At 37.7% G+C, this 13,640-nt stretch overlaps 1 protein-coding gene across 25 annotated transcripts in view; it reads left to right on the forward strand.

Moving 5' to 3' along the window:
• The window catches only part of WNK1 (WNK lysine deficient protein kinase 1), a 136,259-nt gene that overhangs the window by 50,215 nt on the left and 72,404 nt on the right, over positions 1–13,640 (forward strand). For all 25 annotated transcript variants that reach the window (XM_060306534.1, XM_060306540.1, XM_060306539.1 and 22 more), the window contains exon 2: positions 11,894–12,066. In XM_060306534.1, the coding sequence (XP_060162517.1) occupies positions 11,894–12,066 (173 nt within the window). The remainder of the gene's footprint in view (positions 1–11,893; positions 12,067–13,640) is intronic.

Raw genomic sequence — 13,640 nt, forward strand, 5'->3', positions numbered from 1 at the left:
GCAAGAATTTTTGGATCTTTGTGCCCACATTCATCTCCCCTTCTTGTCCCCTCCTTGGCCTTTTTGTTTTCTTTAGAAAGTTTAGTATAAGGTCCTACCTATAACAATTGAAATTTAGCCCTGTCAGTTAATTGCCTTTACATTCAAATGAATCTAATTTCTCTCAATAAAACCTTTTAAAATTTATGAGAATGGCTAGGGGTAGTGTTCTGAATTTTGCTGTATTATATACAATGGATATTTTAAGTCATTTAGTGAAAATAGTTTGCTGTTTTCTAATAGGACTAAATGTGTTTACATTTTTGTGGTTCAGGTGTTAAAAGTATCTGCTATATTTTTAGCATTAACATAAAACTTTCTATATGTGCCAGGCTCTAGATATTTTTCAGTTCCATTTGGTGTTTTTTTTTTTTTTTTTTTTTTTTGCGGTACACGGGCCTCTCACTGCTGTGGCCCCTCCCGTTGCAGAGCACAGGCTCCGGAAGCGCAGGCCCAGCGGCCATGGCCCACGGGCCCAGCCGCTCCGCGGCATGTGGGATCTTCCCGGACCGGGGCACGAACCCGTGTCCCCTGCATTGGCAGGCAGACTCTCAACCACTGCGCCACCAGGGAAGCCCCCATTTGGTTTTTGTGCCCCTGAAAAGAGAGGGGTGAAGAGAATCTCAGGCCCCAGATTTATATATTTGTGGCCAAGGTTTGGGGGTGAAGTACAGGATGCTTAGTGGTAGAACTGTATAAATTGGCACACATCTGGTTTGAGAAAGCACTGTAGATTTTCTTGTGTAAGTAATTATTTTTTCGTCCTGCTTTGATACAGAGAACCTTTTTATAAACAAATTTTTAAAAATGCAAATAAAGATGAGCCAGAGGAAGAAGGGATCAGTGGAGGAGGAGTTAGATAGAACAGCCAGGTTCTTTTTTGCTTTTCTTTTGATGACTTTTTTTCTGTCTTTATGAAACTGGGACTATTTCAGAATAGTTTTTAGAGGATGCTAGGGAGAAGCAAGGGACACAGTGTCATTTTTTAAATGTCCATCTACTCCCTGCCCCTGCCCCGTAATTATCATATCTGTTGACCTATTGAGGAAAATTCAAATAGACTCTCTTCCCTATGGGATAGACCCTGTTCCTCTTTAAGGGTATCAGACTGGAAGGTCATAATGAAATTTGTAGTAGGAGTTTACTCTGTAGATTTGGCTACATAGAATCCAGGTTTAATTTTCATATTGTATTTCAAAACATCTTAAAAGCCTTATTAATCTTTGTCGTTGTTGTTAACAGTTAAGAGTTTTTGCATGAGCATCATTATTCTGCTTCTATGAGTTATTTTTCCCACCTTTCCCCAGGCCTTCAGTGTCTAATTATTTGGGAGTTTTCAAGAAGAATAGGGCAAAGTATTTAGTAGATAGAAGTATTTAGAGTACAAAATCCTTTTCTGCAGTGTTTGAATTGTTACTAGACCATGTAGGCCTATGAGAGAGAGGTATGCCAGACTAAATAGTCATTTATGTGATTCCTTCTTTCAAAATACAGAATAATTTTTAAAATTTTTGGTAAATGTTAACTGGAACCCATGCTGCATTGGAAAGCAATATTTCAAACTGCTGTTCTCTCTGCCTGAAGACATGTTTTTATTTCCACATTCCAACACCCAACAATTAGTATCACTTTAAAAAATGGAATAGATGCCTAGGTCTTTGCTAAGTCAGTGTGGTGCAGAAAATGATAAGTAGGGAGGACTCCAATATTGACCTAAAATATTCTAATCAAGGAATTCCAGATACTTCTCTCCACCCATGTTGTGATATGTAGACTTACAACATGTGGTCTTAATTTAGTAGTAAAACTTCGAATATTGCTAAAAATAAAATGCAATAGAAGTTTAAATGTTAATAAGTCTAGAGGGTCAAATTTTCTGGGGGTACAGATATTAGCTAATAAAGTGAATATTTCTGGTTTAGTTTAATGAAAATCAAGCTCACTGTTTCAGTTGCATAATTTATTTGGAAGGTTTGCTTCTGGGGCTGATAAAATAAGCAATAGGAAGGCATAGGATTGCTACTTCAGAAAATACCGAAATTTAGGGATAAAGAGAAGATGCCTGTAGAGGATATTTAAAATAAAATAACTTTGTACAAAGCAAGGAACCAAAGATGTAAAATTGCTGTAAGGCCATTGTACCAAATATTAACATTGTGTTTCTCACTCACCCAAGAAGAAATTGCATCAGCAAATAATCTACTGAGCACTGTTATTTGGATGGTACTGAGATGAACAATTGTTTCAGTTGTTGCTGGGCCCCCACCTCCACCCCTCAGCCTCCGGGAGCTGTGCATGTTATGGGAGGTCATGTGACAGTGATCCTTGGTTTTGTTCATTTAGCCTGTCAAAACAATTTTATGTAGGTGGAAAGAAATGAATGAAATGAATAGAGCGGGTTAGCTGCATCAGCTCTCGTTTGCACTGAAGGTAATGAATGTTGCAATTGGGATAGTATATCAAGCCCCCAGGAATATCCAGTTTGATAATGCTGGAGAGAAGGCACCAAAAAGCAGCAGTTGTGCTAATCTGTTCTAAATCTCATTTGATACTTAAAATAAAAAATAAGTTTTATCATTCTCTTCATGATAATTTAACACTTGGTAATGCATTGTCTTCACGATAATTTAACACTTGGTAATGCTTTTTTAAGTGTTGAAGTCTTTAAGTTTTGTTTTGTTTTGTTTTTTGCGGTATGCGGGCCTCTCCCGTTGCGGAGCACAGGCTCAGCAGCCAGGGCTCACGGGCCCAGCCGCTCCGTGGCATGTGGGATCTTCCCAGACCGGGGCACGAACCCGTGTCCCCTGCATCGGCAGGCGGACTCTCAACCACTGCGCCACCAGGGAAGCCCAAGTTTTAATTTTTGATACAGTTTTTTAAAGGTTACAGTACATTTACAGTTGTTACAAAATATTGGCTGTATTTCCTATGTTGTACAATACATCCTTGTAGCCTATGGTACATCCAGTAGTTTGTACCTCCCACTCCCCCATCCCCTAGATTGGCCCCCTCCTCCACTGGTAACCACTAGTGTGTTCTCTATATATCTGTGAGTCTGCTTTTTTGTTTGTATTTGACAGTTGATATAGTTTAAACAATATATACTCCTCTTATTTTACCTTCAACTATAACTTATAATTTAGTAAAGTGCCTAGTTCTTTTCAGTGATCCCTGGTTAATAGCAGAAATATCAACGTGGCTTTTCTGAAAAATGTTTTAGAAGAAATTAAATATGTTTGTCTAGTATAGTGAATGGAACATGAGCTATGAATCAAATTTTCAGTTAATTCATGGTTCTGCTTTTCATTGTGAATTGGAGGAAGATATTAAATTTCTCTGAGTCTGTTCATCTGTTAAAATAAAGTAATATTTCCTAATATCTCACAAGGGTTTTCTGAGAATGAGAACAGAAGTAAAACAACCAGTTAGTGTAAATAGCAAACACCCAACAAATATTATTTTTAAAACCCCAGCTGTTCTTACAGGTATTTTTGCTTATGTTAGTTTTGATCTGTTTTACTTTGTCTTAACAAATTCTTTTGGATGCTAAAATAGTATAGTTCTCTGAGATATGAAATGATCCTAGATTTAAAAAATAGAAGGCTTATAGATAGAACAAGTTGACAGATTATTGAAAGAAGCACCAAATTATTTGTTTGGTTTTTTTCCTACTTAGAATCTGTACTCATATTTCTTTCTTTTTTTTTAAAAAATTTATTTTTGGCTGCGTTGGGTCTTCCTTGCTGCGCATGGGCTTTCTCTAGTTGCAGCAAGCGGGGGCTACTCTTTCATTGCAGTGCGCAGGCTTCTCATTGCCATGGCTTCTCGTTGCAGAGCACAGGCTCTAGGCGCACGGGCTTCAGTAGTTGTGGCACACGGGCTCAGTAGTTGTGGCTCACAGGCTTAGTTGCTCCGCGGCATGTGGGATCTTCCCGGACCAGGGTTCGAACCTGTGTCCCCTGCATTGTCAGGTGGATTCTTAACCACTGTGCTACCAGGGAAGTCCCTGTAGTCATATTTCTGCTGTTAAAGGTTTAAAGTGAGGTTCTCAGACCCCTTAAAATAAATCATCAGTAGCTTTCAGGGAGGTTAAAAATCTATAATAGACATATAAAATAGCCTCTGTTTACAGTATAGATGACTTCTAGGCAAAATTAGATAAAAGTTAAACATAGAATTTTAAGGTTGCCATTCAGTGTATTTATTCTTAAGAAGAAAATTGATTGTAGGTTTTTGGAAGAAGGAAGAAGTCCCTGTTTGGTCCCCCCGCCCACCTTTATTTATACTTTGCTATAAATAACTAGTTGGCAGATTTTTTTTTTTTTTTTTTTTTTTTTTGTGGTACGCGGGCCTCTCACTGTTGTGTCCTCTCACGTTGCGCAGCACAGGCTCCGGACGCGCAGGCTCAGTGGCCATGGCTCATGGGCCCAGCCGCTCTGCAGCATGTGGGATCTTCCCGTGCCGGGGCACGAACCCGTATCCCCTGCATTGGCAGGCGGACTCTCAACCACTGTGCCACCAGGGAAGCCCCAGTTGGCAGATTTTTTACAATGGCTTTTAACAAATACTTTTTAAAATCAGAATGGTGGCAGCATTGACCATTGCAGGTTGGTCATAGTGTTTGAGTTGTGTTAAGTTACTGAGTCTCAGAGGCCCAATTTCAATCCTCACCTTGCTTTTAAGTCATAGGAATTTCTTCTATTCCTAGGGAAATGCTAACTACTTGTGAAAAATGTACACACACAATTTTTTTTGGAAAGTACATTCATGGATTCATTCAACACATGGCAATTGAACAATGCTAGGTTGTCAGTTGCTAAAGATAGAACACTGAAAAAGGCATTTTGTCACTGCTTTTAGAGTAAGTCTCAGTATATTACTTGTGATTAAGAGCTCTGAAAGAGGCATGTACATAGTTCATGAAACTATACATGTATATGGCAGGGGGTGATTTAACCTAGAGTGAGGGGCAGCCAAGGAAGGTATCCCCGTGGAAATGACAGAGCTTTGAAGAATGGCTGGGCATTAACCAGGGAAAAAAGGTTGATGAAAGGGCATCCTGTATGGAGGGAACAGCGTGTGTGAAGGACCTGAGTTGGAAGAAGCATGACATGTCTGAGAAAGGCACATGAGAGTGACAAGAAGTTAGGCTCGAAAAGTGGGCAAGGATTGCATTGTGTGGGACCTCGTTGGTCACAATGATTTTCCACCTTTATCCTAACAGGATTAGGACATACAGTACTTCACTGAGTCTAAGAGTTCAATTATGTGATACATTCTAATTTCAGAGATGTTTAAAAATGTGGAAAACAATATTTCTAAGAATTAATAAAGTACGCATACTGCAGAATTGATTAAGTTGACCTTAAAATATTCTGGTTGTATTTGGACAGAGTGGAAAAACACATTGTACAGGGAGAAGTTTAGCCGTGTGGAAACAGCTAGTAGGTTATTGCAGAAATCCAGAGGAGACCGTGATGGCTTGAAATAGGGTGGTGGTAGTAGAGACAGACAAGAGTGAATTACTTTGGTTTGAGTTTCTGCAGAAAGGGTTTACAAGCTCACTGTTATTAAGGTTTTGAGTCTCCTTGCCTCCAGTCTATCCTGCATTTCGAAGTTTGCCTTTAGCACTTTTTACAGACTCTTCTGGTCTTAAACATTTCAAGTATTGTAAAACTAGAACTCTGGGTACTTTCATGCTCATGATCTCAACCCTTAAGGTAACCTGCTGATATGGGGGCTAACACTAGCTTGTGCACACAGAATTGGGTCTTTTATGATATGCTCTCAAAGCACTCAGTTTTTTCTCTTTATAATACCTAATAAAATTAATGCCTCTGCCTCTTACATTGTAAGGTCTAGAATAGCAGGAACCTTGTCTCTAATGTTTGTCCTATCCTGTTGTCTGACACAGGGTACTCAAGCATTTGTTAAAATTTAATTAAACATATATGAATATATACATTAATCGCTAAAACTGAAATGAATGTTGCATGTTACAGAAAATAAGAGTAGTTATCAAGACAATCAGGTAGACTATATATTAAAATATAAAAATTAAATATTCACTTAATGGTAGGTAGAATATTATAATTCATTTGGCTCGTGATTACTGTCTTCTGATTGCTTTGAGAATAGCTTAACTTTTCACAATTTCTTTAAGCTTTTGTAATTCAACAGTAATGTATAAGAGTCAGCAAGTGATCTAGATTTTCCTTCATGTTTTGAATAAGGTTCCCTTAAATGAGGAACACTTAAGAATATATGGTAAACAATATTTTTTAAAAAACATATATTGGGGAACCCTATTGTCAGTAAATAGAAAACCAAACAAGCTGAAAACTCTTCCCACTGTAAAATACCAGACATTTTGGAAATTTTGATGAGAGGAACTACAGAAACCTATCCTTTTAAATGCATAGCTGAGCTTATAAGGCTGTCAGGATAATTTCCAAGGTCTAGAAACTAAGAAGAAACTAGAAACCAGAGTAGGAAAAGTGTGAATTGACACTAGGGTTCTTCTTGGGACAGTTGCCAATCTTGTTAACTAAGACGCATGGTTTTACTGTCTCCCCAAGGATAGATGAAGTCTTAAGCCCGAGCAGATATTGGAACTGAGATCCAATAAACTTGTTCCTTAAAAGGGAACAAAACCTTTAATATAAAGACAGACTAGAGAAAATTTCAGTTTCTGAGTCAGGGAAAAGACAGTTTTTCTCAAGTCAGCTGAAAAAAGTTTACCCTGAGTATACATAATCAGGGACCTGTATTCATAAGAGTATGAGATTCAAATTTGAACGGATTACATGCAGGCATCACCAAGACTAGTAATATCCCTGCCGCACTAGGCATAAATAAACTCAGAGCCTGTCCACAGCAATACACCCACAACTGAGGATATTCCAACAGACAAATCACAGTTTAAGATAACCATATTATCCACTATTGTTAATCATGAGGGGAAACAAACCACCATGAATGAATGTCAGCAGCCAAAACACTAGGCAAAATTCGGTCCCCAGTAACTCAGATAAAAGTGTTATTGAATTGAGCCCCTAAAGCACATTATTTTAAAAGAAATAAAGGATTAAAAACTAAAACCACAAAAACATCAAGATGGTATTGGAGTGAGCAGTGAATGACTGATTTGATAAAGATCCAAAAAGAGCTCCAAGAAATGAAAATGTATTGCAATTAAAAAGTAAGTAACAAGTGCCACTTTCCTCAGTCATCTGGCCCCAGATACTTCGACTTGTCCTTTGGCCCTTTGGCCGTCTCTTCTCTGGGAAAGAAATGGTTTAGGAAGATAGCCCAAGATGAAACAGCTATGGATCTGAGTCTCAGTGGACAGGGTATGTGACTTTGTGGATGGTTGCAGCTTCAGGTTAGGAGTGGGAATAAAAGTGATATTGGGCTGTGCAAGTGGGCTTTTATAGAACTTTGAGAGAAGGCAATCTTGCAGTGATGATTTGGAGATGGAAATAATTTTGGAGATGAACCCTGAGAGGGAGGAAATTCCAAGGAGGATGCTGGGAAAACTTGTCTGTTCATGAAGCAGGGATGGGGTGGAGGTTGGTGGGGATCATTGCAAATTGAGCCGCCAGTTATCATTTCTCATTCAAAACCCCATGTGTGGGGTTACCACTGAGTGGGGACAAATCCCTCCCCCAGACATTGGGCCTAGAGAAGTGGCAGGAGAATTCCTTCTCCACTGAAGTCTTTAGTTAGTGCCCAACTTTTTTTCTTTTTTCCCCCTTTTTTCCCACCTTGCTTTGTTTTTGATGCTAGCTGGGAAAGTAGGGACTGAAGTAGTGACTGAATTCCCTTTATCAGACCCTCCGGTGGGTACTTTTGGTGACAGACTGACTGCTTGACCTCGTTTTATTTTCTGTATGGATGTCCAAATACATGTCTGACTCACCAGTATACCCAGCCCTTGAAGACTTGTATGGCTAGTTGCAAGTGTCTAGTTTGTGTTCATCTCTTATTTCTGGAGCAGGGACTGAGACCTTGCCACATGTCCTTTGCATCTCTGCCTCCTTTAGACTTTAAAGTTTGATTAATTAAAACAAATTTTAAGGTAATAAGCAGGTTAGACGTGATAATAACTTGAGAGAATTCATGAACAAGAAGGTAGATCTGAGAACACTGCCCAGAAGGCAGCAGAGAGAAAGAAATGGAAAATGAGAGAGAAGTTAAAAGATATGAAGGATCGAGTAAGGTTCCACACACACACACCCTTACACATAACACATACAGACATACATAGAAAATCTTAGAAGAGAATGGAGAATGGAAGGAGGCAGTAATCAAAAAGGTAATCGTTGAGAATTTTCCTGATGCGAAGACAAATACCTGAAACTTTGGGCTTAAAAAGCACGATTAGCCCCATTATGTATAAAATAAAACTTAGATGCATGGTAGTGAATGAGCAGAGCACAATTTTTTTTTAAAGCCTTTAGAGTAACCAGAGAGAAAATACAGATAACCTACAAAGGAGGACATGTATACTGAGGGCTACAGTAGACGCCAGAGTACCATGAAACAGTATCTTGAAAGTGCTGAAAGAACACCAACCTAGAATTCTACACCCATCTAAACTATCATGCAAGAGTGATAGCAGTTAAGAAAGTGAGGTATTAGCGCAGGACTAGACAGACCATGGAATAGAGTGTAGAATCCAGAGACAGAACTGTACTTCTGTGGAAAGGATGGATTGTTCATTAAATGATATTGGGGCCATTGGCTGATACAGAACAGAAATAACAGTCAGCCCTTCTTTTACCCAACCAAATAAATTCCTCAACAATTCCCAGATGTGGCAAACAAAACAAATTTATATTTTAAAAAGGAAAAGAAAAATATTTATGACCTTAGTGTCTGGAAAAATTACTGAAGACATAAAATCCACCTACCATAAAGTAAAAGATAGATGAATTGAAATACAGTGAAATAAAAACATCTGTAAATCAAGATATCATAAACAAGGTGAAAATACAAACCACAAATTGAGAAAAGGTATTTGTAACTCATAAAACCCAATAAAGGATTAGCATCCATAATCTATTAAGAACTGCTACAAGTAAGATAAAGCATCAGTTCCTTGCAGAAGAGGGGTCTTAAGTGGTCTGCAAAGAAAACAAAGTTTCTCACACTTTTTAGTGACTCTGAAAATGTAAATTAAACTATAGAACATGACTTATACCCATCAAATTGACAAAAGTTAATGTCTGATAATACCAGTTGCTAGTGACCATGTACTCTAGTGGGAACCTTCATACAAAGCTGTTGGGAAACTCAGTTGGCACAGTCCCTTTGAAAAGCAATTTGTTGATACCTATGAAGACTGAAGATGCCTATTCCCTATGCACTTCTACCGCTAGCTATATATCCTAGTAGGTGTACTTCCTCTTTTTTTTGTGCCCCAGAAGGCTAGTGAAGGCTAGAAAAATGTTTTGTTTTAAGTCCATATAGTAAAATACATAGGATTATATTGGAAACAAATTATATTAAAATAGTTATCAAAACTTTAAAATTTGTGATATAGTATGCATTATTAATGTATATTAATAAGATCTACTGGAAGATCTAATAGCTATCATAATTTCAAAGTAATGCCTAGTGTGGTATTTTGAGATAATCTGCAACCACTGTTACGTGATCTGAAAATACCTAGGTCTGTTGGTGACAAATCACAGGTACTGCTGAATGCTATTAGGTACGTACATTCATTCAAGGAAATATTAAGTTTCAATTCAAGGTTAATGAAAAATAAAGATATATTTGTTTTCACACAGGTTCACAAACCTGCCTTAAAGGGGTTTATAGACTCCAAGATAAGAGCCTGCATCCTAGAGATTAACACTGCAAAACCTTTGCCATATTGTAATAGCAAAAAAAATGGGGAAGCGCCTAAAGATTGATCAGTAGGAGATTATATATAAATTGTGGTGTATTCAGTCAGTGGATAACTGCATACCAGTGATAATGAATGGAGTTACAGTAATATGGTAGATATCTTGTAATGTCTCCTTGTACCATCATGGGTGAGCTCAAACAATGTTGAGTGGAAAATAGCCACCTTCCAGATAGTACATGCTCTGTAACTTCTTTTTATGAAATCTTAACATTTCACCTAAAGTGTAAAAACCCATATGGGAATGGTATATCTGATCAGGGTAGTGGTTGTTATTCAAGGGTGAGGAGTAGTGATGGGAAAGGCCATCTAGTTACATAGGAAGGTTTAAATTATGTCTTTAATGTTTAATTATTTGACTGTATCATAGACACATTATGTTATTGTATGCCTGGCCTATTTCGTTAAAATACGTATTATGTGCTTTGATAGAGTATTACATGACAGTTTCAATTTTAATTTACAGGACAGTACAGAGTTTGTGTGTATGGGACTCTGTTAAGGGAAGAAGAGCAGATTAAGTGCTTTTGTCCAGTTATCTCAGATAAGAAGTGAATTAACTTATGAAGTGCCAGGCACTTTAAATAAATCTACCTAGTAGACTAAATTAAATTAAATCTACCTAGTAGATTATTTAATTCTTACAAGAGTCCTATGAGGTGAAGGTATACACAGTCATCCCTCAATATCCTGGGGGGTGGTGGGAATTGGTTCCAGGACCCCACCCTCCACCCCTGTGGGTGCTCAAGTCCCTTTTATAAAATGGCACAGTATTTGCATATCTTCCCATATACTTTTAAATCATCTCTAGATTACTTATAATAGCTAATACAATGTAAATGCTATGTAAATAGTAGCCAGCATGTGGGCAAACTATTCAAGTTTTGCTTTTTGGAATTTTCTGATCCCCCCAACACACACACACACACCCCCCGCCCATTTTTTACTTGCAGTTGGCTGAATCTGGGTATGTGAACTCATGAATACGGAGGACTTGACTTTATTCATGAAGGAAATTTTAGTTGAAGCCAAGACAGGATTTATATTTAGATCTCACCACTTCCAAAACCCATACTTGTTCCATTATTAAATTGCATATCTCTGTCAATAGGTGACTTATTTTGGAAGTGGTAAATTAACTGCATCTAAAACGTGTACCTGAAGCACATATTAACAGTAAAAATACTAAAATAATCTCAAGCATGACTTTATTTTATTAAGTAATGGATTTATTTATTTTTTGGCTGCATTAGGTCTTCGTTGTGGTGCGCGTGCTTCTCAGGGCTTCTCATTGCGGTGGCTTCTCTTGTTGCAGAGCACGGGCTCCAGGTGTGCGGGCTTCAGTAGTGGTGGCCTGCGGGCTAGTAGCTGTGGCGCACAGGCTTAGTCGCTCCACAGCATGTGGGATCTTCCTGGACCAGGGCTCGAACCCGTGTCCCCTGCATTGGCAGGTGGATTCTTAACCGCTACGCCACCAGGGAAATCCCTCAAGCATGACTTTATAATCAAGAGTTTCCTTAAATACACTTTAGCCTGTTCTCACACTCATATAACAGGCTGATGAAATTATTAATTATTAGTAACTTCAGTGTTAGGATGTTTTATTTCAACAGTATTGGTCATTATAATTTTGTACATGTTTAGCATCTAAGTGTAACTATGTGACTTGGTGTTTTATTATCTTAAAAGCATATTCTGTTTGTTTTTTCCTTTGTTTTTGTTTTAGGTGTACAGCACAGTGATTCAGTTATACATATACATGTATCTATTCTTTTTCAAATTCTTTTCCCTTTTAGGTTATTACACAATATTGAGCAAGAGTTCCCTGTGCTGTACAGTAGGTCCTTGTTGGTTATCTGTCTTAAATATAGTAGTGTGTACATGTCAATCCCAAACTCCCAATCTTGAACTGTATTCTGTCTTGCTTTTTGATTTTAGGATCGAAAGTTAACAAAGTCTGAGAGGCAGAGATTTAAAGAAGAGGCTGAAATGTTAAAGGGTCTTCAGCATCCCAATATTGTCCGATTCTATGATTCCTGGGAATCCACAGTAAAGGGAAAGAAGTGCATCGTTTTGGTGACTGAACTTATGACATCTGGAACACTTAAAACGTAAGTTCATCAATATTGTAAAAGCTGACCAAGAAGTATGAGAGAACTTGAATTTTCTTATTTCAGGCCTTATCAGTTCTTCTGTTGTTGCCCAGTATACTAAGGAGGGAATGAATAGTTGCTCCAAATGTTAGTATATGAGCACATTTTCCTGCCCACAAGGTCCTCTGGTATATAAAATGGTTTGATAATTATGTATTGGTAAGTATTTAAATGAGAAGTTGTTGCAGAATAAACCTAGTTGCTTTAAGTTATGGTGATTGGCATTTCTAAAATTGAGTGGCTAAGAGATCAGAAATCAAATGACAAGGTAGCCCTCTAGTGGTTAAAATGAAATTGAAGCTTATTGACAAGCTTTACCCATTTATTTTATCACCTCATATTGGGCAGTTTTTGCTACAACTATGCACATATTGTATCAAATACAAATTGTATTGTGACGTTTATCACTAGATAATTTCATTTCCCAAAGCATCAGAAATTGAAGCCAAAACATCTAGACCTGTCATCCCTTTCAGGAATATGGATAGGTCAAATGCAGAAATTCCCTGTATGCCTTTGGAGTCCCGTGTCTCTTAGAGTATCTGTTTGTACTCAGAGAGGAAACTAGAGTAACTTCTGTGGTGTAAATTTTTTGTGGAAGAATTGGATTGTGAAAAATTGTCTCTGTATTTATTCTTTATAACCTTCTGTAGTTAATGCTACTGAGCTGATTAATCTCAGATCTTTGAAACATAGTCTTGTATTTCCTGGATGTAGAAAATCCCGGATGCTCTTGGATGCTCAAAATTAACATGTTGAAAAGCCAACAGATTATTTCCCTCCTCCACATTCTAATTTTCCCATCCAACTTTTCTAATATTTATGGCAGCATCTTTATGCTAGTCGTCCACGCTTCTTGTTATTCACATGCCTGTTTCTTTTCCTAGACTGTGCTCCCTAGCACTGTGCCTGAAACTTGATAAATATTTGAATGAATTAAGGAAAATTCTGTGGTAGTAGTTGTTTGTATATCTGCATCTTGATATTCTTTTTCTGGTTTGAATACTTGGTGGGTTGTCAGTAGTCTGTCAGTAGATAGAAATAAAGTTAGTTTTTTTTTTAAGTTTTGATGAAATTCATATAACATAAAATTAACCTTTTTAAAGTGTACAGTTCAGTGACATTTATTACATTTACAATGTTGTGTAACCACATCTGTCAAGTTCGTAAACATTTTCATCACCTTAAAAGAACACCCCATACCCATTAAGCAGTTACTCCCCATTACCCTTCCCACGTAGTATATTTTCTCTTTAATTGCACATGATCTAAGTTTCTAACCATTTTCTTTTAAGTTTAAAGTTCTTTTTTCCCCATCATTGTCTGTTTCAGTTTCTGAGCCTCAAAGCAAAAGCAGCAAGAGGTAAAGTAGAAAGCACTAGACTTAGAGTAGGAGTCTGCTCTCTGCTCTGACTTTGACCAGCTGTGATTTAGGGCAAGTAGATCCCCTTCTCTGGCCCTCAGTTCTCCATGTGTAAAATAAGTGGACTAGCTGATCTCTAGGATTTATAGATGGGCATTTTTTTTTTACT

This window comes from Globicephala melas, chromosome 10 (assembly GCF_963455315.2).
Source record: "Globicephala melas chromosome 10, mGloMel1.2, whole genome shotgun sequence".
Lineage (NCBI taxonomy): Eukaryota > Metazoa > Chordata > Mammalia > Artiodactyla > Delphinidae > Globicephala > Globicephala melas.